At 57.0% G+C, this 28,000-nt stretch overlaps 1 protein-coding gene and 1 long non-coding RNA gene across 5 annotated transcripts; one reads left to right on the forward strand and one right to left on the reverse strand.

Moving 5' to 3' along the window:
* The first annotated feature begins 79 nt into the window (after nucleotides 1–79).
* Nucleotides 80–27,927, forward strand: GRK6 (G protein-coupled receptor kinase 6). Of its 3 annotated transcripts, none has more exons than XM_047729885.1 (16): nucleotides 80–298; nucleotides 3,972–4,067; nucleotides 5,465–5,577; nucleotides 5,698–5,775; nucleotides 6,069–6,169; nucleotides 6,466–6,558; nucleotides 6,664–6,727; nucleotides 6,867–7,007; nucleotides 7,279–7,469; nucleotides 8,191–8,228; nucleotides 8,332–8,421; nucleotides 9,289–9,497; nucleotides 9,600–9,737; nucleotides 13,557–13,694; nucleotides 13,776–13,910; nucleotides 27,797–27,927. In XM_047729885.1, the coding sequence occupies exons 1-16, from the start codon at nucleotides 247–249 to the stop codon at nucleotides 27,815–27,817; spliced, it is 1,698 nt and encodes a 565-aa protein (XP_047585841.1). In that variant the 5' UTR covers nucleotides 80–246; the 3' UTR covers nucleotides 27,818–27,927. The 3 variants fall into 3 exon arrangements, with proteins under 3 accessions (XP_047585841.1, XP_047585842.1, XP_047585840.1); XM_047729886.1 differs by lacking the exon at nucleotides 27,797–27,927 and adding an exon at nucleotides 14,103–15,421; XM_047729884.1 differs by lacking the exon at nucleotides 27,797–27,927 and adding an exon at nucleotides 14,581–15,421.
* On the reverse strand, nucleotides 15,632–20,450 carry LOC125100068 (uncharacterized). 2 transcript variants are annotated; one of them, XR_007127433.1, is made up of 4 exons: nucleotides 20,183–20,450; nucleotides 17,222–17,310; nucleotides 16,345–16,385; nucleotides 15,632–15,783 (listed from the first exon to the last, which is right to left on the reverse strand). It is a non-coding gene; the product is annotated as an uncharacterized LOC125100068 (long non-coding RNA). The 2 variants fall into 2 exon arrangements; XR_007127432.1 differs by lacking the exon at nucleotides 17,222–17,310.
* Nucleotides 27,928–28,000: the final 73 nt, after the last annotated feature.

The raw sequence follows: 28,000 nt of genomic DNA on the forward strand, positions 1-28,000 counted from the left end.
GAGCACCCGCCTGGTTACTGGCCGCGTAAAGTAAACAGAGGGCAGGGCTGGGCGGGCCGGCGCCCGGGTGGCCCCCAAGAGGGGGTGGAGTGTGCGCGGCGGGCGGCGGCGGCCGGGGAGGCCCGGGAGGCCGCGGCGCGGTCACTGCGAGCCGAGCCGAGCCGCGCCGATCGCCCTCCGGCCCCGGCTCCCGCGAGCGATCCCGGCCGGCGGCGCGGCCCGGCGGGCCCGGCGGCGCCGCAGCCCATGGAGCTCGAGAACATCGTAGCGAACACGGTGCTACTCAAGGCCCGGGAAGGTGAGGCGGCCGAGAAGGCGGCCGGGTGCGGGGAACACGGGCGCGAGGCCTCCGAGCTCGGCTGGGCGCCCCAGTCTCCAGATTCCGCAGGGCAGCGCGCTCCGCGCCCCGCACCCAGCGCAGAGGCGAGCCCTTCCGGCCGGTCGTCCTCCGCACCTGCCCCGGGGTGCCGCGGCCCAGGAAGGGGCGGGGGTCAGGCCGCCGCCCTCGCGGCGCGGGCCGGGGTGGGGGGGTGCGGTGAGGGAAAGAGAGAGGAAGGAAGAGGGAAGGGTGGGACCTGGGTCCTTGGAGAGCCTCTCTGAGGCCTGTCCCAGGTGATAGGTGAGAAGATGCCCCAAGAAAGGGTAGCCTACCCCACGTGTCTCAGGCCCAGACCCGAGCGCCCAGCCTGGATCCGCACAAAGTTGGTGCAGGATTAAGGTTGGAGAATGAATGAGCGGAGCCACTACGGTACCACAGCCCACCTGGTTTGGGGGTAACTGCTGGTCACATAGGTTGCTTTGTGCTTCAGGACACTGGGGACAGAGGTGAATGGGTCATGATTTTTGTCCTCAGGAAGCCCACGGTTTAGTGGGCTAAACGGGCACAGAAATAAGTGGGAGCTGTGTTTTGAAAGCAGAGAGCATGTAGGGCTGGCAGGACTTAGTGCAAGGCCTGGCAGAGGGAGCAAGTGTGGTGAGTGTGTACCGAGCTTCTCAGGACTTCCGCCCCAAATGTTAGGAGACACCTACCTGCTCTCTGAAGGTCCTGGGGGACACAGAGGACCAGACCAGGTCCTCACTGCCTTCTGGTCAGACTGGCCCTAACCTGCCATGGTCCACCTCAGTAACATAATCACGGAACACTCATTCTGTGCCCTGTCCCGTCTAGGGTGCTGGGGACCAGCGGTGAACAAGACCCTTCTTTTTTGAACTCTAGGGCAGGGAGGTCATGACATGGTCATTTTCCACTCTTTGCTGGGCTTCCAGGCTGAGTCATCTGCTTCACTTTTCTGCTCCATTTTACAGATGGGAAACAGGCTCAGACTAGGGACTAGCCCCCAAGTCATACAGTGAGACTGTGGTTGACCCAGGCCTAGGACACAGGATGTCCCCAATATAGTCTGAAGGCAGCCCAGAGGAGCCCTCAAATGGCACAGCATCTGGTACCCCCTGCCTGCCTAGTGTGTGTTGCCCCCTGGGAGGTGCTGCCTGGAAGTAGGCATGGCAGGCTGGGTTCTTAGTGCCCAAAGCCTTCCTTATCTCCTGTCCCTTATCGAGTCTCAGGGCTAGGCCTTCCTTCTAGCCTCTGGGGGCATCTGCCGATTCTGTTCTGCCTCGTCATCTAGCCAGCTAGGGAGGAGGGGTGGGGAGAGCCTGGCCAGGCCTCCCTCCCTAGGGCTGTAGCCAGTTCGGGCCTCAGGACTGCTGGGAGCACTGCCTTGACTGGCCGGAGAGTGTGGCACCTCAGGACAGGCTTCCTCAGGCCTGGGTGAGGTGTCGTGGGGTATGGCCAGACCTGGACTGCTGCCTTCCCTGGAGAGCCCATACCCAACCTGGTTCTGCCCCTCCCACCTGCATGGTTCTAGACAAGTCTCTTCTCTCTAAACTTTAGTAACCCTTTTTGGGGAATGGTTGGGGATGGGACATGAAAACTAAAAGAAATCCCTGTTGTCACTGAGCCCTAAACCCTGGCCCATAGCCTGGTGGCATTGGAATCCCTTCATTAGCTGGCTGATAGCTTGGGGCCTGGCCTTTGCCACCTCCCCAAGGGGTCTGAGGCCCTGAGTGGTTTGGGAGCCCTCGGATGGCTGGCATGGCATGTTTGGGGTGGGGAGGAAGCATGGGTTGTGGTCCTAGGGAGCTGGGTTTGAATTCTGCTTCTGGCACCTCCAGGCTTGGTTATCTTGGACAAATTAATTCCTCATTTCAAGGCCTCCATTTTCTCATGAGATTGTACCTAGTGTGGCAGCATTGCTGAGGATGAAGTGGGGCAGCACTAGTGGGGGGAAGAGGGGAACAAGCCCTTGTTTAGTCCTCCTTCCTTATCCAGGCACCCAGAGGCACAGGGAGGGGGCCAGCCTAGGCCAGGGAGGAGTCCCACTGACTCTTGGTGGCAGTTCAGGACAGGATATTTGCATGTGACTCTTGCTGCTGCCTTGATGTGGCTGGGAGGAGGGGGAGGAGGAAGTAACTGGTGGGGGGAGGCCAGCGGATGGAGGGTTGGGTGAGGGACCTGTGGGGGTGGGGGAGGAGTTCCCCTTCTGGGGAGGCCTTGCCCAGGCTTGGGGGTGGGGGTCTGTTGCTCATTCACAGTGGAGCAATGACTGTGGAGTATGCTGGGTGCAGGCTGCTGCAGGGCTCTAGTGGGTTTCCCAATGGGTGTCCTGCAACATTTCCTCCTCCAGGCGGCTTAGGTCACAGAATCCAGGGAGGCACCCAGCTCTGCCCCATCCCTGGAGCAGCCCCTTCCCCTGTGCCACCTGCCTTCAGTCAGGCCAGATGAAAATAAGGCTGGCTAAACCGAGGGGAAACTGAGGCCAGGCAGGGTAAAGTGGCTGCCTGAGCTTGACATGAGTTGTTGGAGCCGAGGCCCTCCTCTTGCCCCAGCCCTGCAGAGTACTAGACACAGACTGTCCCTGTCACCCTGACAACACTCCTGGAGGCGGCTTTGGATCCAAAATACCTATGAGGATATTGAGGTCCGTAGAGGGCAAGTGATGGGCCTTAAAGTGTGAATTAGAGATTCAGACCTTTGTGGGGCTCCAAGACTCGGGCCCTTCCATTTTCAACCTCCTGGCCCACACATCTGGCTAGCTCTTTATCAGGTTTCATTCATTTGGCTGCAGTGGGTTTTTACAAAAAATACAAACCAGTATTTCCCGTAACAGTCCAGATTCCCAGATTCCCAGCTAGCCACACTGAGCCTGCATTCCTGCCTGGCAACAACCCAGGCATGCACGGCCCAGTTCACCACACTCCCCACCACTCCCTATTGTCTCCCACCTGGCCCACATTTACTGTCCCGTCTGGCTCTGTAGGCACCTGGGCTGCTACTCTGGTCTCAGCAGCTATAGGTAGGGAGTCAGCTGGGTAAAATGAGGCAGGTATCAGAGCCACGGAAACCCTTGTATACTGAAGTGGGCACCCTGAATGCCAGCCCTCTTGCCACCACATTGTTTGAGTCTCTGATAGTTCTGGTACAGGGCCAGGTAATAGGGACCTGAAGCCTTCCCAGGGACCCAGGCTGCCCTGTGCCTCTGGCATGTCTCAGGCGTGTCCCACATGTCCTGGAGTCTCTTCCTTCTGTGCCTTGACTTACCTAGTTCCCACCACTATTATGTCCTCCCTCTACTTTCTTCTCCTGGGAACCTCTTACCTGGTAGGAAGCAGCTAAGGCTTCCTGGAAGCCCCCCCTCCATACACACCATCCCCATCCCCTACTCCCAGTGGCCTGTCCCTGCTACCCTCTTGGCTCTTCCGGCTCAGGACCCCCTCCCCCTGCCCCCGAGCAGGAAGGCCCAGGGGACTGTGTGTGTCCTGGAGTCCAGCAAAGGCATGCTGATGCATGTGGGATGAAGACCTGAGGTACCTCCTAGAGTGGGCTGAGCCCAGAAGGCCTCCGGATGCCCCGTGTGGGGAGGGAAGTGGGGTGGCGGTGGGACTGGAGACCCAGCGCCCATTTGCTCCCACAGGTGGTGGTGGGAATCGCAAAGGCAAAAGCAAGAAATGGCGACAGATGCTGCAGTTTCCCCACATCAGCCAGTGTGAAGAGCTGCGGCTCAGCCTCGGTGAGGCCTGGGTGGAGACTCGGGGGTGCTGGGGAGAGCCTCCCCTGAGACCTCAGCCTGGGGCAGGCAGGGTTGGGGGGTTCTGGGGAGCAGGAAGATTGAGGCTGCACCACCCAACCCAGTTTCAGTTCCTGGGCTTGAGATGGGTGGAGAACACAGTGCAAACAGGACAGCAGAGGTGGTTGGGTGGGTGGGTGGTAGGAGTAGGGCAGGGTCAGATTTGGGACAGTCTGAGAGAAGCAGAGGAAAGGAGGGTCAGGCCTAGGGTTTGAGGGACAGAGGGCACAGCGGAGGCTGGAGCCAGCCCAGAGGGGGACTGTGTGAGGATCCCCAAGCCCATGTTTAGCACAGGCCACCTCAGAGTGGTATGAGTGGCAGGTGTGGGGGAGGGGCAGCAAAACCTAGACCAGAAGGGCCAGGACCCCTGCTTATCTTGGCTGAGGCCCCAGGTCTGCACAGCACCCAAGGTTACCTAGGCCCCTCTGACAGCCCGCACGTGGGCAAGGAGTATACCATGGCTGCTTCCACGGCCTAGGAAGGAGGCCCAACCTCGAGCTCGCCGGAAGCCACAGCTTCCTCCTGCACTTTCGCCAGGCAGGCAGCAGGTTTGGGCCTAGCTTGGGTCTGGCCGGAACCTCACAAACCACACCCAAACCCAGCACTGTGACGTCTGTAGCTGGTGTGAACCAGGAGATAGCAGGTGGAGGTGAGGGCCTAGCTCTGGGGCCATACTCCTGGCTGTGTGACCTTGAGGTAATGACTTGGCTTCTCTGGGCCTCAGAGTCCCAAGCTATGATGGAAATAAGAGTAATGTCGGCACACCTGGGTGGCTCAGTTGGTTAAGTGTTTGCCTTTGGCTCAGGTCATGATCCCAGGGTCCTGGGATGGAGTCCCACATCCAGCTGTCTGCTCAGCAGGGAGTCTGCTGCTCCATCTGCCTGCCACTCCCCCTGCTGTGCTCGCTCTCTCTGGCAAATAAATAAATAAAATCTTTAAAAAAAAAAACAAAAAGAGTAATGCCCACCTCAGTGTTGTGGTGAGGGTTCTATAACATTTTTTTTTTTAAAGATTTTATTTATTTATTTGACAGAGAGAGATCACAAGTAGATGGAGAGGCAGGCAGAGAGAGAGAGAGGGAAGCAGGATCTCTGCCGAGCAGAGAACCTGATGCGGGACTCGATCCCAGGACCCTGAGATCCTGACCTGAGCCGAAGGCAGCGGCTTAACCCACTGAGCCACCCAGGCGCCCTGTGGTGAGGGTTCTAAAGGAGATAATGGCTTCCATACTACAGGGCTGGAAGCTGCTACTGGGGCTCAGGGCCTGGTGGTATGGACCGGAGGGCCCCACTGGCAGGCTCCAGGTCTGGGAACCCAGTAGCTCCTACCCCTGCTTGCAGAGCGTGACTACCATAGTCTGTGCGAGCGGCAGCCCATCGGGCGCCTGCTGTTCCGTGAGTTCTGCGCAACGAGGCCCGAGCTGACCCGCTGCATTGCCTTCCTGGATGGAGTGGTGAGTGCAGCCCAGGCCAGCCCCGAGGGTGGGCAGGGGCCCCTAGGCCAAGTGTGTTCCATCTCCCCACACCTGTTGGTTCTGCCCAGACCCCAAGCTTCCCTGCCTTCCATCCTGCAGGCCGAGTATGAAGTGACCCCCGACGAGAAGCGGAAGGCCTGTGGGCGGCGACTAGTGCAGAATTTTCTGAGCCACACGGTGAGTGAGCAGTGATGAGGGAGGACAGCAGTGGGCAGAGCTCAGTGATGGGGAGAGGAATGACTACAGCCTGGGCAGAGAGTGCTCTGGAGCTAGTCCGGGTACACCAGGCAGACCTCGGGCAGAGAGCCCAGGAGGGTGGGCCAGGCGGGGCAGTCTGCCAAGGGCTCTGCTTCACCCTGCCTCAAGGGTAGCATGGAACTGAGTCCAGCAACTGGGCAGGCTGGCGAAGCACTCACCTACAGCAGGCCAAGGGAGCCCCCTGCACTGACCGCTTTATTGCCTGTCCCTAGGGTCCTGACCTCATCCCTGAGGTCCCCCGGCAGCTGGTGACTAATTGCTCCCAGCGGCTGGAGCAGGGGCCCTGCAAAGACCTCTTCCAGGAGCTCACCCGGTAAGCCTCTCCCTGCCCACAGGCCTGGAATTGTGTCCTGAGGAGGGGGCTTCTGTGGGCCTGGAAGGCTATGAACAGCTCAGCAGCTGGGGAGGGAGCTCAGCCTCCCACCCTGGCTTTGCACATGCTGTGTGAGCTTGGACGGGTTGCCTTCCCTCTCTGTGGGCATCTTCAGCTTCTGCGGGGTGCATGCCTCCCGCCTCATTGGGTTAGCAATGCACATAACGGGGTCTGGCCCAACAAGCTGAGAACCTGGGGGTTCAGAGGCTGACCCACGGGCTGGGCCCTCTCAACAGGCTGACCCACGAGTACCTGAGCATGGCTCCTTTTGCCGACTACCTCGACAGCATCTACTTCAACCGTTTCCTACAGTGGAAGTGGCTGGAAAGGTGAGTGCCCTGAAGGCTAGGCCTCGGTAGGCGAAGTTGCTGGAACTCTCACAGGCCTTGGGCCCCTGCTTAGCCAGTGTTTGCTCTGAAATCCCTTGCCCACAGGCAGCCAGTGACCAAAAACACCTTCAGGCAGTACCGAGTCCTGGGCAAAGGCGGCTTTGGTGAGGTGAGTGGCCAGGCCAGAGCCCCTGATGGGGAGGGGAGGTGGGTTACAGTGGGCCCTGGACCAGCACCCCTTCCCTGAACTCCTATAGCCCCAGAAAGGGCACAGCTGGTCCCTGTTTGCCCATCTACCTTGGCTCCAGGTGTGTGCCTGCCAGGTGCGGGCAACGGGCAAGATGTACGCATGCAAGAAGCTGGAGAAGAAGCGGATCAAGAAGCGGAAAGGGGAGGCCATGGCGCTCAATGAGAAGCAAATCCTGGAGAAAGTGAACAGTAGGTTTGTAGTAAGTACAGACAGGAGACCCCTCCCTTGCTCCTGGCCATGCATTTGCCCTGCTAGGTCTCCTCCTGCCCTGCCCCATCCCCTCCAGGCACCACCTGACCACCTTCTGAGATGCCTGGAAAGGGCGGGTTTGGGGTGTCGACGCCAGGCCTGGGGAGCAGGCTGGGTCCCAAGGACTGGAACTGAGAAGGATTTTTTGGGTGGCTGGTGCCAGCCTTTTCACGGGGTGGCCGCTGGTCCCTGCTTGAGGGCTCCGGTCCCCTTGACCACAGGTGAGCTTAGCCTATGCCTACGAGACCAAGGACGCGCTGTGCCTGGTGCTGACGCTGATGAACGGAGGCGACCTCAAATTCCACATCTACCACATGGGCCAGGCTGGCTTCCCCGAGGCGCGCGCTGTCTTCTACGCTGCGGAGATCTGCTGCGGCCTGGAGGACCTGCACCGGGAGCGCATCGTGTACAGGTGACGGCCCTGGGCCTGCCCACAGGGGGCGCTGCAGTGGGGGCGCGGGCGGAGGCTGCCAAGGCACACAGGAGCCCGTTTGAGCCCTGCCACACTTGCCCATGCCCAGTGCACTTGACCGCCTCTGGGTCTGGCTTGCTCCCGTGAATGCTGGTGTTGTCACCCCTCTCTGTGTGACCCTGGGTTAGTTGGCTCCCTGCTCTGTATGCTCTTTACTTTTCTGGGAAGCAGAGACTCTTAATTCCTGCCTTGCAGGTGGTTTTAGGGGCCAAATGAGATAACGAGGTAAAGTGCATAAAGCCCGGCGTTGTCAGCGGACAGCTCTGCCTGTCATTACGGGCAGTGATTTCATTTGAACCTCACAATAGCCCCATGAAGGGACAGATGAGTAGCCCCATTGGACAGGAAAGGTAGAGTCAGCCACCAGAGTGGTGGGGGAGGGTGGGACTTCATCATCACCAGTGGAGAACAAGGCTCCTGCTGCTGTCCCCCCACGTGGGAGCTGCTCTCCACTTGCCTGGGGACTCCCAGGAAGGGTGGTCCTGACTGGACAGATCCTGGGGCCGCTCCCTCAAGTTGGGGCTGCTGAGAGGGAGGGCAGGGCCGCCTCTCAGCCCAGCAATAAATGGCTCCCGCACCTTCCTGCACATTCCATCCCAGGAGACAAGTGAGCTAGGAGGTGGTGGTGTCAACATCTGACCCTGCCCTTCTCTCCCCACAGGGACCTGAAGCCGGAGAACATCCTACTGGATGACCACGGTGGGTGGGGGGGGCCTCAGAGGTGGGGTGCTATGGAGTAGGGCAGGGTCTGGATCACTTGCTTCATGCCCTGTCCCCGTCCCGCTTCTCCACCCACATTCAGGCCATATCCGAATCTCTGACCTGGGGCTCGCGGTGCACGTGCCAGAGGGCCAGACCATCAAGGGTCGTGTGGGCACTGTGGGCTACATGGGTGAGTCTCCCTCTGCCCTGACCGTCTTGCCTCTGGGGTCCCCTTGCTGTCCTGGCTGGGCCCCACCACTTCTGTTTGGGAGTCTTCTGTGTCTCGGGGAGTAGAGAGAGCTGATAGCCCTCTTGTATAAATTAGGCCCGAGACTCAGCCAAGGGCCCCCCCACACCTGCAGATACCTGTTCATTCACCAGATACTGAACTCCTACTCTTGGCTGGGCTTGCCGGTGGCTACCAAGAAGGATGAGAAGGGGCTGAATTTAGCGTCCCCGTCCTGCCCTCTCCTGAACTGCCCAGGTCCTGAGGGGAAGTGCCCATCTGCAGGGCCAAGATGGGCCCCATATTCCCCTTGGAGACCATGAGACATGGCAGACAGAGCCCCAGTTGCAGGGCCCCACCTCTTTTTGTGACGTGTCCTCAGGCCACATACTGCTGCTCCCAGCCCCACTTGGCCCAACTGTAGAGCAGCCATACTGGCTCCCAGAGTGGCCTTGAGGATGCAGAGAGGCAGGAGGGGCAGAGATCCCCCCGTGTGCCCCACCCGGCAGGTGTAGGTATGCGGCAGGTGAGTCTCTTCTATACTAAATCCCAAGATTGCAAACATAACCACACAGGCCTGATGTGGCCTACATTTGTGTTTAAATCAAAGTGTTTTTAAAACAACTGGAATGGGTTACCAACATATGATAGGCTGGACAGCTTCACGTTAAAAACACAGATTTCTGACTTCTCTTGAAAAGTTGCCAAACCTGGCCTTCTGCAGGGCCACATTGGTCCCTTTTGGTGGGGCAGGGGCCATCCCATGTGCTGACGTCCCTCCCAGGCGGTGCCTGCCGCCGGGCCCTCACTCCTCTTTCCCCCACTGTCCAGCTCCAGAGGTGGTGAAGAATGAACGGTACACATTCAGCCCAGACTGGTGGGCGCTGGGCTGCCTCCTCTATGAGATGATCGCAGGCCAGTCCCCCTTCCAGCAGAGGAAAAAGAAAATCAAGCGAGAGGAGGTGGAGCGGTTAGTGAAGGAGGTGCCTGAGGAATACTCCGAGCGCTTTTCCCCACAGGCCCGCTCGCTCTGCTCCCAGGTATGGCGGCCATTAGGAGTCAGGCTGGCTAGGCATGGGGATGGAAGGGGGGGGCGCGGCGGCCTCTCCCGGGCCACCTTGACCGCCCCTGCCCCACTGTAGCTCCTGTGCAAGGACCCCGCTGAGCGCCTGGGGTGTCGTGGAGGTGGTGCCCGTGAAGTGAAGGAACACCCCCTCTTCAAGAAGCTGAACTTCAAGCGGCTGGGAGCTGGCATGCTGGAGCCACCCTTCAAGCCTGACGTTAGTGCTTTCCACTCCTGCTGAGGGCGGGCCACACTTCGCTGGGGCAGGTGGTGGGGGGCTCGGAGTTCAGGGCTCTCGGAGGCACCTTCAGTTTAAGTGTCAGGAAATCCAACCCAAATGGCTTGGCCGACAGGTCAGAATTCAGTGGGCTCTCACAGGTGGAAAGCCTCAGGATTGATCTTGCTTTGGGCATGCCTGGACCTGGGGCTCCAGCAGTGTTGCCAGGGATTCCCTCTTCCTCTCCCCCGCCCCGCCCCCCCCGCCGCTGGACTGGCCAGCGTGCGGTCTTTACTCTCTGGCGGCTCTCTCTAGGGTATGGCAGTGGTAGACCCAGCATTTCAGGTCCACGTCCTACCAGCTCAGCCAGCCCAGGAGACACAGTGTACCTCTTGCCCAATAATTTCAAAAGTAGTCCTAAAACGGGGGAAAATGTCCTAAATCTAGTGCTTATTGCCACTGATTGTTCGGAAGCCCCTCAGCGGCCACACTTGGATCACTTGCCCACCTGACCCACAGCGAGTGGGGGAGGTTGGGTTCCTGATGGAAAACCAACATGCCTGTTGTCAGTAGGGGTCAGGGGCTGAATATCAGCGCCCACCACACCTCATGGTGCTGATGTTACCCTTGCAGAGTCTCACCCATTTACTGAGTATCTTGGGGGGTTAGGCGTCCCATGGGCAGAGACATCCTCGAGTCATCATATTCCAGGTGGCAGAAGCCCAGTTAAAGCTTCTGTCTGGCATGGAGCTTATTTGTTCATTTGGCCAGAAGGTCATAGCGTCGAGCCCGCATCAGGTTTTCATGCAGTGTTGGTAGGACTTGATCCCTCGGCTTTGCTTCATCCTGTGAATTGTCCTCCCACTGAGTTCAGGCTTCTGTGTGTGAAGTCACAGTCACAGGGAATGTTGTGAGTGGCCAGGGTGAAGTTATGTGCTTGCCCTCCTCCCATGTGTAAGAGGACTGGGTCCTGGCATTGACGGGTCACTGGCAGGCCAGCCTGATGGCTGTCAGCCACACAGTGACTATTTATTCATTCGGCAAACATCTAGTGCCCATAAGTGCCAGAGCTTGGAGATAAAGAGGTCAGCAGGACCCAGTCCTGCCTTCCTGTTGTAGAGGAGAACATGCCGAAGTAAGAGAAAAAGAATAGCAGCTAATGTCAAAAGGATAAATGCGGCTAAGGGAGAGATAAGGAATGATGGGGGTGGGAGTATTTTTAGACAGGGTGGACCTGATGGTTAAGCAGAAGCCTAAAAATGTGAAGGAGAGAGCTGGGCCGAGTTTTGGGGTGAGAGCATTCCAGGGAGCAGGAGAAGCCTCGAGGGAAAGATCAGCAAGGAGGCCAGTGTGGCAGGAGTGAGCGTGGGCTGGGAGAGGCACAGGGTTTTATTCTAAGTGTGACAGGGCCTGGGGATGGTGGGCGGGGGTTGAGCAGGCAGGCCTGTGAGGGGTTGGGGCAGGGCTAGAGAGGGTGAGTACAACTGGGAGGCCAGCTAGGAAGAATTGTGCCTTGTTGGTCTCGCCAGCATCCTGGGGTGTGGGCCTTGCTGTGAGTGATTGAACTGAGAGCAGCCTGCCTTGGGGCTGACTCCACAATCAGGTTTCCCCCTGCTTCTGGTGTACATCTTCTCATCTAACCTTGAAATCATCCCACCACCCCTGAGTCTTCAGAGTTAGAAAATCAGTGCTCTGGACTTTAACTTTTTAGACAGAACAGAGAAGAAGCAAGTTTGATACTGATACTATTTTAATAGCTTTGTTGAGATTTAATGCACATACTATAATTCACTTGTTTAAAGCGTGTGACTGAATGGCTTTTGGCATATTCAGAGTTGTGCAGCCATCACCATAATGATTTTAGAACATTCACATCACCCCTTTCCTCCCACCCAACAAAATGAGTGCCCATTAGCACTCATTCCCCATTTTCCTCTCCCTGTGGCCCTGGCAGTCACTCATCTACTTTCTGTCTCTGTATATTTGCCTGTCCTGGACATTTCATGCAAATGGTGTTATACAATATGTGGTCCTTTGTGCTGGCTTCTTTCACTTAGTGTAATGTTTTCAAGGTTCATCAGTATTGTAGCCTGTACTTTGTTCCTTTTTTTTTTTTTTTTAAAGATTTTATTTGAGAGAGAGAGCACATGAGTGGTGGGGAGGCGCAGAGGGAGAGGGAGAAGCAGACACCCCCCTGAGCAGGAAGCCTAATGTGGGGCCCGATTCCAGCATCCTGGGATCGTGACCTGAGCTGAAGGCAGATGCTTAACTAACTGAGCCACCGAGGCCCCCCAACCCCCTGCCTTTTAAAAAGACTATTTATTTGAGAGAGAGCAAAGCAGGGGAATAGGCAAAGGGAGAGGGAGAAGCAGACTCCCCACTGAGCAGGGGTTCCTTACATGGGACTCAATCATGACCTGAGCTGAAAGCAGACACTTAACTGACTGAGCCACCCAGGTGCCCCTACTTTCTTCTTTTTTATTACTGAATAATACTCCTTTGTTTGAGTATGCCACATTTTGTTTATCAGTGGATGGACATTGGAGTTGTTCCCACTTTGGGCTTATCGTGAATAATTCTCCTACTATGAACATTGGCATGCAAGTGCTGGCGGAGACATATGTTTTCATTTTTCTTGGATATATACCCAGGATGGAACTGCTGGCTAATATGGTAACGCTGCATTTAACCTTTTGGGGAAATGCCAGATTGTTTTCCAAAGCAGCTGTACCTTTTTACATGATGATGTTGTTGTTTTTAAAGAATCTATTTACTTATTTGACAGGCAGAGATCATTTCATTGGGAGAGAGGCAGGCAGAGGGGTGGGGGAAGCAGGCTCCCTGCTGACTGTGGGGCTCAATCTCAGGACCCTGGGATCATGACCTGAGCCGAAGGCAGGGGCTTAACCCACTGAGCCACCCAGGCGCCCCTTTGACGATGTTGTTTTTTTTTTTTTTTAAGATTTTATTTATTTATCAGAGAGAGAGAGGAAGAGAGAGCGAGCACAGGCATACAGAGTGGCAGGCAGAGGCAGAGGGAGAAGCAAGCTCCCTGCCGAGCAAGGAGCCCGATGTGGGACTCGATCCCAGGACTCTGGGATCATGACCTGAGCCAAAGGCAGCTGCCCAACCAACTGAGCCACCCAGGCGTCCCTTGACGATGTTGTTTTAATTGACATCCTTAATAGTAGAATTTAGAAAACAATGCAAGGATAAAAAAGACACTGGCCTTCTGGAGTGAGGTGGGCTCCCAGGAGGGGCCCTGAGGGTGTGGGGACTTGGGAGGACTGTTCTAATCCTCCGGTTGTCTATGAAGCTTGAGGGGATAGGGCAGGCCATTGGAACATCCTGGGACAGAGGACCCATCAGGGCCAGGCCCTGCATGGGGATGCTTAGCTCAGGCAGCTAATATCCCGCCTGCACTGTACCCCCAGACGGCCGTGTGTGGGTAGAGGGGGTGCCTGTCACTGATTCCCTAAGGCACTGCAGGGCTGCTTGGCTGCAGCCAGTCAGCTCCCATTGACAGGAGGCATGGCCTTTATGAAGCCTCACCAGTCAGAAGCAATGAGGGTTAATAACCCCCAGTTTACAGAGTGGAAAAGACCTCAACGAGAAGGGACTGCCGTGCTTAGCAAGTGCATGGGGCACCTAGTTTCTGACTCCAAATCCGAGAGCTGCAAGGGTTGGGGCACAGCCAGGCCAAGGCTCGGGTAACTTTCAGGGCTGAGCTGCCCGTGTGCATGTAGGTGGGAAAGCATATGCGTGTGCCTGCCTGTGAGTGTCTTGCTTCCGTCTGACCGCTGTTTCGGTCCCCACCAGCCCCAGGCCATTTACTGCAAGGATGTTTTGGACATCGAACAGTTTTCCACAGTGAAGGGCGTGGAGCTGGAGCCCGCTGACCAGGACTTCTACCAGAAGTTTGCCACGGGCAGTGTGCCCATCCCCTGGCAGAATGAGGTAAGGAGCTGCCCAGCTGGTGGGCTGGGCTCCAGAGCAGAGGCCGGGAGCTGGCTCTCACTGCTGCCTGTGCTTGGGCAGATGGTGGAGACGGAGTGCTTCCAGGAGCTGAATGTCTTTGGGCTCGATGGCTCGGTTCCCCCAGACCTGGACTGGAAGGGTCAGCCCCCTGCGCCCCCCAAGAAGGGACTGCTGCAGAGACTCTTCAGTCGTCAGGTAAGCCCCAGTGGCATCCCGGCCCGGCCCCTCGCCTAGCTCCGGGGGACGGTGGGCGGGAGGCAGAGCTGGTGCCCGCGCGTGCTGGGAGTGGGCCTCTTCCAACCTCACCACGTGTGCCCAGGGTCTCTGGCCTCATTCCCGCCTGTCCCCTACCCCTGGCTGGGCTCACGGCCTCTTTTCTCTTTCCAGAGGTGAGCAGTGTGGGCTCCCCGTGGGTTGGCCTTGCTGCCGGGCCTCGGGGAGCCACGGGCAGCCCTTCCATGGCAGAGGCAAGATGTGGGCGAAAGAAGTCTGGTGCCCGCTCCCCCCCTTCCCCCAACTACTTCGTTCCCTGCACCCTGGCACCTTCAAGCTGCTGGCCTTGCTTAGCCATCTGTCTCCCCATGCTCTGCCTCCACCATCTCTGGGGGAGAGGGTGTGGACAGGGCCTTGCTCTGGTGAAGCCCGAGATCGCCCGGACCCTCTTACTTCAGCCTGCTGTCAGTATCCTCTGCGCTGATGTCCACACATGTCTGGCCTGAGCTGCTGCTCCAGGCCCCTCGCAGGGAGCCCCCAGCCCAGAGCATGGCTCCAGGCAGCTCCTGGCAGGGCTGGCCTGGGTAGTAGCACTGGTGGCTAATGGCACTCGCTCTGCCTCTCTCCCTCCGTGTCTTCCCCATCCCTCCAGGATTGCTGTGGGAACTGCAGCGACAGTGAGGAAGAGCTCCCCACCCGCCTCGAGCTCCCCACCCGCCTCTAGCCCCCAGCCTGAGGCCCCCACCGGTGGTTGGCGGTAGCAGCTACTCCGAGCGCTGTTTACAGTTTTGCACAGTGGTCTTCCCCATTGCCCACGCGAGTTGTGGCCTGGGGAACACAGCCGGAGCTGTCCCCAGTGTCCTCTGCCCCTCAGCCCCTGGTCTGGCTGGGTTCGGGCAAGGCCTGGGCTGTCCCTGGGACAAAGGTGCGTCCCTTCAGCTCTTGTCTGTGGAGCTTGGGGCTTTCTGTATTTATGTATTTGTACGAATGTATATAGCAACCAGAGCGTTCTTAAGACCCACCCTGGAGCTGGCAGAGGGGCCACTGCCAAACTCAAGGCTCCTTGGGCCCAGCTTGGACAGGCCGAGACTGGGCCAGACAAGGCCCTTGAGCCCCCAGCACTGTGCTCGCCACCGCCGACCTCCGAGTGAGACTCATGCCTGCCTCTGCCGCCCTGGGCTCGGGCCACCACCTCTGGGGTCCATTGTTGTCCTTTCTCAGCACTTGTTAAAGCTGGATCTGGGGCCTCTGTATCCCCTAGGCCTGTGCCAAAGTGTGACCAGAGATTGGGCTGACCCTGGGACCCATCAGTCCACTGCCCAGGCTGTCCCAGATGGGTCTGCCTCTGCCTTCCAGCTCCCAGGGTGCCTCGTCCCTCATGCTGGGCCCTGTCCTGAAGACACCTCTTGCAGAAACGCCCCAGCCCAGGCCGTGGGAAGGGGGGAGGAGGTTGTCCCTGGCCAACTCTCAAACATTCCAGACTCCCCTCTTAACAGTAGACACATGTGCCCAGCAATAATCCATCCCTCCCTGTGTGTGCCTGTGGGGTGTGTATGTGAGTGTGTGCGTGTATGTGAAGGGGATTGGCCGAGGTGTGTGTGTGCCTGCACCCCAGGCCCCGATTCTGGTCCTTCCCAGGTGGTAATGGCCATCCTGGTCCCAGTGTTAGGGTAGCATGGGATTATAGGGCCCTGGTTTTTCCGTATTTAAAGCCAATTTTTATTACTCATTTTGTCCAATGTAAGCTGCCACGTGTCTCTGAGTGAATACAGTCGAGCACAAACCTGGCCAGCCGCCCTGCCTGCCTCTTTCTTGCTCCTGGTGTTCCAGGGGCCTTTCTGCTTCCCTCGCTCTGCTGGAAGTGGGAAGGGATCAGAGGTGGGCCTGATGGGGCTACCCTTCCAACATGCCCTGGACCCCCTCCCCCTGCCCCTGAAGCTGATCTTGGACTAGCCTCTCCAGGCGGCCAGGCTTCAGTGGCCTTTGGGCTCACCAGTAAGTTTCTCAGCTTCCTAAATGGGATGAGGCCTGAGGGAAGAAGCCTTGGGTCCCCACTAGGGTGAGAGTTTGGCTCTACCTGGACTGGGGAGGCAGGTTTAGCTGGAAGGGTCCCCTCCATGGCCAGGTGGTCTGGTGACCAGCTGTGGGCTTGGAGTAGCCTAGGGAGCAAGGTGGAAGCTGCTGTTAGAAACATCCGCCAATGCTGTCCTACCCGGACACCTGTTGTGTGTGCAGCCCAGGGCCAGCGAACTAGAGCCATCCCTCAGCCCTGGAAGCAGGAAATGTGGCGGGCAGAAGTGAGACAGTGGTAATGCTGGGAGTTAGGCTGTGGCAAGTGTGGGTGGGGACCAGCCATGAGGGCATTAGGCAGGGTTCTCTGAAAAGCTGAGCCAGGTCTTAAAGGAGACTTATTCACCTGGGGGCAGAGGGATTGGGGAACATTCCATAGCATTCCACCTATGCAGGGAAGGAGAGGACAGTCTTGACAAGTCTGCCCCAGACTTCATAGATCTGTTGCCATACCATAGTCTCCCAGTGCTCCCAGCCCTCTAAGGATGCTTTGTAACCACAGTAAGGGTTTGTTCCTTGCCTTTGGGCTGGGACCAGTGCCACAGGTCCACATGCAGTCAGACAGTTTTGGGTTCAAGTCAGCCAGGCCACTTTTCAAGCTGGCTTTGCATAGGCCCTTCCCTTGTCTAGAAAAATGGGTGTGATACCCATCCCCTCTCAGGGCAGCTGTGAAATGAGAATCTGTGAAAGCAGCCTATCACCTCCTTTTGCCCCTGGGTCACTGACAGGACTGTTGCCAATTAGGGGAGTGGGTGCTGGATGCCAGGCTGACAGCCATCTCAAGGGCATCCAGAAAGTTCTAAGCACTGACTTAGTGTGGAAGGGGCCTCTCTGGTGGTGGCCCACTTCTTGATGGTCTGTGGAGCATATGCTGCTGCTTCCGTTAACTTGAGGGAAATGGGAGAGGGCCATGCCCAAGGTCTTCCAGCTGGTCAGCCGTTGTTGCACAGTGGCAAGGAAGCCAGCCGAAGGTGAAGTTGGATCCTACTCATGATGTGTGAAGTTGGGGCCTGAGGTGCATTTGCCCTTCTATTTTGGTGGGAGGGCAGTTAGGTTATCAGTTGGCTGAAGCCCAGCCCTGAGCAGGTGTATAAGGGCGAGTGGGTACCAGTTGGACCAGTAGGTCCCTGGAGCACTCTGCAGATGGGTCAAGACCTCCCTCCAAGCTACCCCCTTGGGCTAGAGAGGCATCCAGGGAACTTGTTGGCTACAGTTCAACTCACCTTAAAGCTCTTGGCACAGTGACTCCAGCTCTGTGGTGGGAGCTGGGGACCCAGATGGAGACAAGGGCCCCACCAGTTTGGAGCTCAGCCTGGTAGGGAGACGGAAATAGGAACAGTTTAAGACCCAGAGTGATCGGCACTGTGGCGGAGATGGTTCTAGAGCTGGCAGGGCTGGGAATGCTAAGTGGCTGGGGCTGGGGGTCAACACCAAGCAGGGAGGCCTCTTGGAACAAAAGTCTCAGAATTGGTGCCCTCCAGAACACAGAACCAGATGTACCTGGTTGGAGGAGCCATATGGATGGTCTAGGACCTCCTAGATGGCTAGATGGCTTAGGATGGCTTGAGGTGGAGTGGGTGGTTATGGGTGGGTAAAGGAAGCAACTGGAGCCAAAGTCCATGAGCGCCATGCAGGGCTCTGAAAGCCATGTTGAGGATGTGGGGCCTCATCTAGAAGGCAGGGGCAGCCCTAGAGGATTTCAGCTAGTTGTGTTGGGAAGTCTGCCTAGGATGTACAAAAAGCACCCCATGTTTACTTTGGGAAACCTCCTTAGTCCATGTGGTTTCGATGGGGCTGGGTTTGCACCCCCTGCATACATAGACACCTAGAGTGTGTGACCCAGGTGAGGCTGTTAGAGATCTTTGGTTGCAAGTGACAGAACGGTCCTCCAACTAACAGAGTGTTAAAAGGATATGGGGGAACATGAAGAACCAGGACTGGGACTGGGGCACCCCAGGGTCTTAGTCACAGACCCCATTCTCATCAGGATACGATCCCCAGAAGCAAGATGCAACAGCCATGTCCATGTCTGCATTGTTGAGCTGGACTGCAAACCCAAGGAGCCCAAAAGGCCCAGCAGGAAATCTCACTGTGCACTCAGGGAAAAGGACCCTTGGGTTCAAGGGCCCAGCCTGATGACACCCATGGCATGCAGTCAGCCCCCCTGATGAAATAGGGTGCTTATACCCAACAAAAAGGAAATGGGTACTGGGTGGCTGAACATATATCCCCTTGCCTAGGCATGACCAACTGGATTCGTTCACCAATGGACACTAAGCCAAAGAGTCTTTTGGAGGGCTTGCTAGAACTATTGGGAAAGAATTGGGGTTCTGGGGTTGGGTGGCAAGACCTGTGGGCTCATTCTTGCCACCACCTGGGAATTTTCAAGAATGATGCAAACAGAAGAATGCAGAGTGGAGAGAACAGTTACATGTCTGATACCATTGTTGGGACACCTGGAACCAATTGTAATCACAGCTAAAATCTGCCTCTGGACTTTTCAGTTAGATGAGTCAAACACCTCTGGGCTCAAACCTATTTGTTTTGGGGTTCTGTCACTTGCAAATCAAAGTGTCCTAGCTGATATGATGGTGGAGGGTGTTTTTGGAAGATCACCGTAAGTGTGACAGAGAAGTTGGACTGGAAACAACCCAATTAAGAGAGACTGATGAACCTCCAGGTTTAGACTACCCCTAAACAGTGGGGCCCTTACTAGGCCTCACAGCTATTCCTTGGGGATGAGTGGGGTCCATGAAGACCAGGGCTGTGTTCTTCCTGTGCCACTTTTTAGTAGACGTGTGGTGATGTATGTTCTCTGGGAACACACTGGGAGGGGCTGTGAGTTGGGAGGGGACTGTGTATTGGTAAGCTGGAATGACACTGGGGGGCCTGCCTGCTCCAACCCTTGCCCAGCGCATGTGTGCAGTGCCTCTCAGGATGTGGCCGGGGCGTGGACATGTGTGTGTTTTCCGGGTTGGAGAGAGAGAGAGAGAGAGAGAGAGAGAGTGTGTGTGTGTGTGTGTGTGTGTGTGTGTCAGGGTCCTTGACCTCGGCTGTTTGGCTTGAGCATCCTGTGTGCTCAGCCAACTGTGTACACCCTATCTGCCTGCGTGCGCCCCGTTCCGGACAGCCTGTTGCCAGGAGCTGTGGCGCATGCTTTCCCTGTGCAGGGTGAGCCCGGCGCCCCGCGTGCGAGTCTCCACGCGGCAGGTGGGTGCCAGGTCCTCCGCCTCCGGCTCCCAGGACAGCCTCCTCGGCGGCAAGTGGCTGGGGGTGGGGGCCCTCTGTCGGCTGCCGCGCGCGCGCGCACGCCGGGCTGGTACGCGCCGTGTACGCGCCCGTGCGCGCGCCCCACGGCTCCAGCCCAGCGCTCGCAGCCGCCTTCGTGCCACAGCCAGCTGCCCGGTGCCGCCGCCGCCTCCCCCACGGCCGGGGGCTCTGTCCGCGGAGCCCGCGCCACTTGCCCCGAGCCAGGAGGACGAGCTCGAGGAGGATGCCTGGGCCCGTGAGTACCGCGGCGGCGGCAGGCCGGGCGGGCCCAGAGCGCGGGAGGAAGATGATCCCGGGATGAGCCCCTCCCCGCGGGCAGCTCCGCGCTCTGGCCCTCGGTCGCCGCCCCGGACCCCCGCCCCGGCCAGCCCCTCCCCCAGCCCACTCCGGAGGTAGGGAGGGAGGGAGGGAGGGAGAGAGAGGGAGGGCGCCAGTGAGCGAGGGAGCCAAAGCCGGGCGCGAGCCACCGGTTCGCTTGGAAACGGTTGCCACAGCAACGGGGTTGCGCTCCCCGGCGACGCGGCTGCGGGGCGGCGACGCCCCCTCCCACCCCTCCCCCACCCCAAACGGGTCCGCAACCTAGGGGCGCAGGGGAAGAGGGGGTGCGGGGACTACCCCTGGAGCGGTGGGGGTAACTTTGCCAGTCTGGGTGTGCCTGCCTGCACAGCTCGTCGAAGATGGGGGTGGGGGGTGAGCGGCCCCGTGGGCACGAGCTGGCTCCCACGTGGCTGCAGTCGTCGCAGCAGGGCTCCTGGGGTGGCTGCAAACGTGGGGGCGGCCCAGCCCCTGGGCCTGCCTCGAGGAGGAGGCTTGGAGGCTGGAGTCTGCGCTCCAGCACCCCCACCACCTCTACCACCTCTCGCCTGCGAAATAGCCTGACCCGAGTTGGGTGCCACAGAGGCGATGTTCCTTACCCGGGGAGAAGAAAGAAGCTCACATCCTCCTCCTCATGGCCAGGGCATATGTCAGACCGCGGCTAGGGCCGGTGGTGGGTTTCTGCTCCGTGTTCCAAGCCACCATTCTCCTGGGAGTGGTGAGAGCAGAGTGGGCAGGAGCAGAGGAAAGGACATTGCTGACCCAGGGAAGATGAAGCTCAGGCCAATGGGAGCGCCCCGGCCCATTGTCTGGATCACAAGTGTCCCTTTCTTGTCTGAGCACAAAGCCCAGACTGTACTGGGTGGCATGCAGGTTGGCTGGCAGGCAGGCCAGTGCCACATGGAGATGCTCTGTCCTCCAGGGGAGCTCCTCTGGGAGGAGAATGGCCGCTGAGTCAGAGGAAATGACCTCTGGCTCCTCTCCCAACCTCCCCCAGCCGGCAGTGGCAGAGTGCTGGAGAGAGAAATGGTCCTCCTGCCAGCTCTCCCAGACCTGACTCAGCAGACGCCCGCCTCCAATGGTAGACCTTGCACTCAACATCCCAGTGACCACAACCATCCTTGGATTTCCTCTCCCATCCAGGAAAGTGTCTTGGGCACCAGAGATGACCATCATCCCAGGCATTTGAGACCTTGGCATAAGATACCTTTAGATGGATGGTGCCCTGAGTCAGTCCTGAGTCTCCCTCCTGCAGGCAGGAATGCCTTTGGAATTATTCACCGGCTCATTTCATTCTGTCCTGGCTCTGTGTGAGACTTGTGTTGAGTGTTCTGCATCCATTATCCCTTAATCCTTTCAATGGTTGTACAAGGTAAGTTTATTATCCCCATTTTAGAGATGTAGACTCCAGAGGCTCAGAGAGGTAAAGTGATTTCCCCAAGGTCACACTATCAGTAAGTTGTGGAGCTAGGTTTTCAGTGAAGGTTTTCTGCTGGCACAGCTGTTCTCTGCCTGCCACACACCATCTCTTGTGACCTAGGCAGAAAAGGACTGGAGGGCCTTCTAGAGGAGCAGCCTTAACTTTCTTTCATATTCTTCCAGTGAGGAAATTACCATGTCTTTCCAGCCTTAGCACACCTTTCCTTCTTCCAGCAAAATCATCTAGATTCTTGCTCACCCAGATGCTCTATGGGACTGTGATACTGCTGGGCTGGCTCCCTTCCTCCATTTTCTCTCTGGGTGAACCTGAGCAGGGAGGGCTACTTCAGTTACCTGGGAAACCAAGGAAACCCCCAAGGCCCTAGTTCTTGGTTTTGGGGCTCTGTGGCCTGATCAGCTTGCAACCTTGGCTGTGGTCGAATTCAGCAATCATGGGTCTATGTAGTGCTAGCTGCTGTGGGTGCTCACTCTAGTTCAGGGACTGGAAACCCAAATGCATCTAGGGCCCAGGAAGCAATGGAATGAGGTGGGCCAGGGAGCTACTCAGCTACAGTCTATGTCACTCTGTGAGAATGTGGACTTGGAATGACCAGATAATTTTCAAGATGAACCAAAAATCTAGACTTTTATGTAAAATCTCCTGGATTTTAAATTTGGCAACTGATCAGAATATTTTAAAAAATTGATTGTGGGCCCAAAAAACGTGCCCATGATCTGTGTCCAGCCTGAGAGTCACAAGGTGGTGACCTCTGGTCTGTGGAAAGGCGATGGCAGTTTTTACTGGGCCACTCCCAGGCTTGTGTAGATGTAGCACCATGGGCTGGTTTCCATATTTGAGCCTCTTGAGGCTGCAAAGTGCTGGCATTTGGTTTGTCACGTGTAGCTGTGTACACCAGTCTTGAAGGATTTTCACTTCCTTCAGCAGTTTTGCTCCTCCCTTGGCAATGCTAGGCCGATCGCATCGTCCCTGTCTTATAGGCAAAGAAACTTCATCCCAGAAGTGGGAACAACTGGGATGGGGCCACATAGCTTGATCAAGGCAGAAGCAGGATTTGAGCCCTAGGCTGTCCCTTCAGTGCCCTGCGTGTTACATATGCTGCCTCTCAGAAGAGGGCATCCTCATCTCCCCCCAGCCCCTGAGGTGTGGCTAATTCCCTTGAAAGGAGTGATGTGGGTACAGTAGACACTGAGCCACATAGGGCCTCTCTGCCTACAAGCTGTCTGTGACCCCAGTCTCTGTTGTCCTGTTTGCAGTTTCCAACCTCTGGGTTCCAGGCCCAGTGCCAGGGTGGGGGTCACAGAGGTGTTACCTATAGGCAAGGGTGCCAAGCCAGTACCTTGGCCGAGCTGGAATAAGGCTCTGGTCAGCTCTATGCCTGGCTGACTGCGGCGGCAGTCCTCTCTCTCTGGCCTCAGTTCACGTGTCGTGGTGTGGGAGGAGTATAAAATTGTCACCAGGCCCTGCCTGAAATGCCCTTTCTGCCAGGACAGGGGGCTTTGCAGTCACCTGGGCGTCAACAGCCACCTGCCTGTGTGGGCCTGAACTGGCCCCACCTCCTTTTCTGGAGAATTGGGCTGGCAGCAGCCACCTCCTGGGTGTCCCTGAGATCATGAATGTGAAGAGGCCAGCAATGGGCCTGGCATGTGCTGGGCATGCAGGACAGGTTAGCAGTAACTTCTCCCATCCCATCCTCACTCTGTACCCCACATTTGCCCTCCCTCTGCTGTCCCCTAGTCTGAGTCCCTGTCCCTTCACTTGACCAGCAGCTCTGGCCTTATATCTGGGGAACGTTATGACCCAGAGCCCTGCTGTCTGGGATTCCCTCTGTCCATTCCAGAGCCCCTGACATAGGCTTCCAGTTTCCTCTTGTTCACATGGATACAGGGATCCTCATCTCATTTGTAAACTGGCTTGCAAGGGCCAAGAGCTGGATGATGGCATCTCTCTCAGTGACTTTCTGGTAAACAGCTGACCTTTCCCAGGAGTGAGTGGGTTGCAGACCCAGCTCCTGAGGTGCTCCCTGTCCTACGGCTAAAAGACCAAACAGGGAACTGGGCATTGTCCAGTCATCCCAACAAGTGGTGTTGGAGTGGCTACATGCCAGATGACAAGACAGACGCCACCTCTGGAGTTGCACACAGGCAGCTAGAGCACACTGCCCTATCCCTGGGCTTCTCATCCGACTCGGGGAGTGAGATGGCCTGGAGCTGACTTGTCCAGCAAAGTTACAGTGAGGCCATGAAGGTGAGAAGTGTGGGGGCAAGAGCTTTGAGGCTGTGTTGCAGGCCCCTCGGGGGGAAGAAAGCAGGACTCTGAGCAGCTAGGATGGGAACACGGGCTGGTTGCAGAGGGAAGGGCACTGAGAGGTGAGGCTGCAGATGCCTTGGCAGGAACTCATCCCAGAAGCCATGATCTAGGTCAGTTCTTAAAGTGTGCTCTCTGGACCACAACATTAGTATCTGCTGGGAATTTGTTAGAAATGCAAACTCTCAGGTCCAACCCTGACCTACTGAACCAAACACTGGGAGCAGAGCCCAACACTCTGTTTTAATGAGCCCTCCCTATGGCTCTCATGCTCATTCAAGGTTGAGAGGCACCCATCTAAACTGTCTTTTTTTTTTTTTTTTTTTTTTTCATCTAAACTGTCTTAAAGAGCTGGGCTGCCTCCTGAAGTGGTGTGGAGTTGCCAGAGGGCTCAGGCAGGAAAGGGCCTGGGGGAAATGGGCAACATGGAAAGTGGGTAGACTGGGTAGGGGCCCAGCATGGAAGTAGAGAGAGCAGTGGCAAGCATGGCAACAGGGGCCCAGGTGAGAAATGATGGTGGCTTGGCCAAGGCAGTGGCTGGGGGACCAAAGGAAGTAGACAGACGAAGGCACAGTGCACTGAGCATAAAAAGAACAGGATTTACTTTTTTTTTTAAAGATATTTTTTATTTTAGAGAGGGAACATGACCAGGGGGAGGGGTAGAGGGAGAGAGGGACTCTCAAGCAGACTCTGCACTGAGCACAGAGCCTGATGCAGGGCTCAGTCTCAGACCCTGAGATATGACGTGAACCAAAATCGACAGTTGGATGCCTAATTGACTGAGCTGCCCAGGCGCCCTGCAAAAGACCAGGATTTAGTGGATGGAATGGATGGTGGGCCGTTTACTGAGATAAAGGATTTAACAGATCTTCGGGGTCTAAGACTGGAGTGGTGGGGTTCTTCATGCAGAGGAACAAGGTGGTAGGTGCCCCCAGCAGTGTGTCAGGCCCCAGAATAAGAAATCTGTGTGACCTTGGGTACCACTGAGTCCCTGGGAACTAAGTGCTCTCATCTGTCAAATGGAATGCTAACTAGTTTGTAGGATTCCTGAGAATGATTTGTGACGTCCGGCCTTTAGGCAGAGTGCCGTAAGGACTTACACATCTCTGTATCCCCAGCTCAGAAGCCGCCATCATCCACACTCACGTTGTTGGGCATCTCCAAATCCTTGGCATGAACTAGGTCAGTTTCCACCATGGTCACTGACAAGGAGACTAGCATCATAGGGCTTAAGACACTCATCCCCTAGTATCTCATTTTTGTCCTCCCGCTATACTCCCAGTGAGCGTGTGGCCTAAGAAAACCATACAGAGGGGCGCCTGGGTGGCTCAGTCATTAAGCGTCTGCCTTGGGCTTAGGTCATGATCCCAGGGTCCTGTGATAGAGCCCTGTGTTGGGCTCCCAGCTCAGCGGGAAGCCTGCTTCTCCCTCTTGCTCTGCCCCTGCTTGTGCTCCCTCTCTTGCTGTCTCTCTCTCTCTGTCAAATAAATAAAATCTTTTTAAAAAGGGAAAAAAAATACAAAGCAATACACTCACAAATTCTACAAATAAATCAAGATGGAATCCTAAAAAATATTCAAATAACCTGCAAGAAGGTAAGGAAAGAGAATGAAGAGACCAATTATAAAATGGCAGGCTTAGGGATGAATCCATCAGAAGGCACCACCCCTAGCACACAGTTGGAGCTGGACAAGTGCAGCATTGGCTCTGGACAGTCTGGAGGGGATGGGGAAGTTGTGGCTGTGAGTAAGAGGCTTCAGGTGGGGTCTGCGCAGAAGGGCTCCCTAGACAGGCAGGAACATGCACAGAAGCATGGAGGAAGCTTAGAGAAGCCTGGCCTGTCAGGAAGAGCCTCTGGAAAGGTCTGAATGACTCTATTGATGTTTATGTATTGAGCACAAACTGTGGATTAGATGAGATGTACTGAGCAACTCCTGTGGACTAGACAAAGGCAGGTGGGAGGCCTCAGGCAGGATTCATGCCTTCTGGGCCTGCCAAAGCACCATGGAGTGAAGTAGTCCAGGAGGGAGTGTTTAGCATCAAACCCCTGACCACTCAAATTGGGTATTGGTACCAGTGTGACATCAGAGAGCCTTCCTTTCTCGGACCTGCAGCGCCCTAATCTGTAAAATATGGCAGTGGGTCCTGCCTCCTGGCTGATGAGGCACACTGGCACCTAGGGGGTCCTGGATGTGGCCTGCAGCCACACACCCTAATGCTCCCACTACCTCAGGGCGGTCTGCCCTTTGTTCCCTGTTAAATTTGGAGCTGCCACCCTGTTTCTCCACCCTATAGCCTTTTCCTACTCTTGAGCTGAGGGCTGGTGGCCAGAAGCACCAGGGTCTTGCTGGGAAGGAACAGGAAGGTGCGTTTTGCCTAGAAGTTAGCCGGTCGGCCCAGTGTCTCCGTGGCTGCCAAATCTTCACATACCAAGTGCTCACATGCACCGGGCTCTTCATCTACACCCCAGTGGCCACATAAGGGAAGGTATCTTGACAGACTCTGGACTTAGACTCAGACTAAATCCTAGCTCCTCCCCTTATTAGCTGTGGGACCTGGGGCAGGTTGTTTCTCTGTAAGAGCCTATCTCCTCATCTGTCAAATGGGCCCCCGCTGAGCAGGTGGCATTACATTATCACATGAGATTCTGAAAGGAAAGGGTCTAGAACAAGGCCTGACATGCAGTAGACAGTTCTTGGCAGGTATTTCTATTTCTAATTCAGCTGAACTCCATCACCTCCAGCCCCAGAAGTACCTTTTCTGACCTGGAGCTGTTCCTGCTGTGCAGGCCAGGGGCCCTCTAGTCATTGGCAGCTTCCTCAGAGCATTCCTGAAAATTCCTGTGGGCTCAGGAAAAGGAGAACAACAGATTTAATTAACTCCCAGTGACTGGCAGCATCGTGTTTTCATCCGGGCTGCGTCACCATGGCAGCTTCATGGCAGGGTTGTGGAGGGGGCGGGTGGAGCTATTGTTCTTGTCATTGTCTGTTCTGGAACACAGGCCCAGGAGAAATGGACTGGCACGGGGACCAAGTGGCACATGGCACAAGGCAGCCACAGAATCAGACAGGAGCCATCTGGGGAGAAGTGTGGGGTGGCCCCTGGCCTGGCTTCCCCCCAGCCTGTTACCAGAACAGTCTGAGACAGCTTGATGTGGAGACCCCTGCTTAGGGCTCAGGCCCACCATGGCCCCCAAAGCTAAATGTGCATGTGTGTGTTGGACATGCTGACGAAGGGAGCGGGGGGTCCATGGGGCTCTTGGAAGAGGCCCACAGAGTAGCTCAAGCAGCAGTACTCTCCCACCCCTGGTTAGGGTTTTGTGGCCAGGCTCGGGTTCAAATTAAGGCACTGCCATCTGCCATTTACACACTTAATTGCTTTCCCCCTCCCTCATCTGTAAAATATGAATAACTATAGTTACCCCAAAGGGTTGTATGTGAAAGCCCTGGATAGTTAGAAGGCATTCAAGAAGGGCACACTTCTGTTCTGCAGGGGTGGTGAACAGTCGCCTGCCACCCGTCACTCCGCAGTCAGGGTTCCCTCCTACGTACCTCTTAGGATGCAAGGTTCCCCTCTAAACCCTGACTGTGGAGAGGAGGAGGCAGAACTAGACGTGCCCATCTGGAGTGATGAGAGACCAGGTGATACAGTAAGCAAACGAACTGCTTTTCCTACCCTCTGCAGAAACGGAAAGGGATTGAGGGGAAGCGATACGAAGCACAGGAGCTAGGAGGGTAGGTCCAAGTGGGGCTGGGAATTGGTAGGAGGGTGGGGAAATGGAGCTGGGAGCTGGGATGTGACAGGCGGAGGCGCCTAGAGGAGAGGAAAAGAAGGAACGGCCCACGCCTGGCGGTGCAGACGAAGGCAGGCTTGTGACACGCAGTAATATCAGGAACGACCCCGCTTGAGCCCCCTCTACGAGAGCGGCGACAGCCAGGAGCCCGCAGTGCGAGCCTGGATGTTCCATGCTCTGGGTGGCCAAGGGTAGGAGCGCGTACAAGGCCTAGAGTGCCAGGGGCTGCAAGGCGTATGCACTGGGCAGAAGCTGGGCGTCAGTGGCGGACTGTGGGGCTGTAGGAGGTGGGCCGCCCGCCGAGACGCCTCCTCTGCGCCCTGGGGGTCTATCCACGGGCCTCTGAAACCCTTTCCGAACTGTAGTACCCTCTGGAGTGGCGAACTTCGCGCGCCCACTGAGGCTGAGTCTGGCTTTCGCACGCCCTCTGCTGGTGCGCCTGGGGTCCCCTAGCGCGGCAGCGGCTGCGGTGGCCGAATCTCAGATCCGGGAAAACCCTACCGGGGAAACCTCGATGTGTGACGTCATCCTCCTCGGTGACGTCAGCGTCCCCCCGGGGAGTGCGGGGGTTCCCGCAGAGGAGGCTTCCCCGGAACTGCGCAGGGCACGGGAGCGGGCAGGGAAGTCGTACGGGACTGCAGCGCGCCTTCATCGCGCCCTGTGTCTGTCCTACAGGTCCCGCGCGGCCCTGGGTGAGGCCCGCCCGCGCGCCCACCGGCGCCATGGGAAGGAGCGGGCGCCGCTGCTGCTGTCCCCCGCCGGCGCGCGCACGACTTGAGCCCCGCCGCGGGCAGCCCCCGGCCGCAGGTCCCCGAGTGACGCTGGCGGCGCCTGGGAGCGTGGCGCGGGCCCGGGGCCACGCAGAGGAGCCCAGTGTCC

Source organism: Lutra lutra, chromosome 5 (assembly GCF_902655055.1).
Source record: "Lutra lutra chromosome 5, mLutLut1.2, whole genome shotgun sequence".
NCBI classification, from domain to species: Eukaryota; Metazoa; Chordata; class Mammalia; order Carnivora; family Mustelidae; genus Lutra; species Lutra lutra.

Excerpts from the sequence above, each read along its gene's own strand:
- GRK6 (XM_047729884.1), top strand. The coding sequence starts at position 247 with ATGGAGCTCGAGAACATCGTAGCGAACACGGTGCTACTCAAGGCCCGG. Across the intron at positions 7,008-7,278 it reads AAGTGAACAGTAGGTTTGTA|GTGAGCTTAGCCTATGCCTA; the intron begins GTAAGTACAGAC and ends CCTTGACCACAG. Across the intron at positions 7,470-8,190 it reads CGGGAGCGCATCGTGTACAG|GGACCTGAAGCCGGAGAACA; the intron begins GTGACGGCCCTG and ends CTCTCCCCACAG.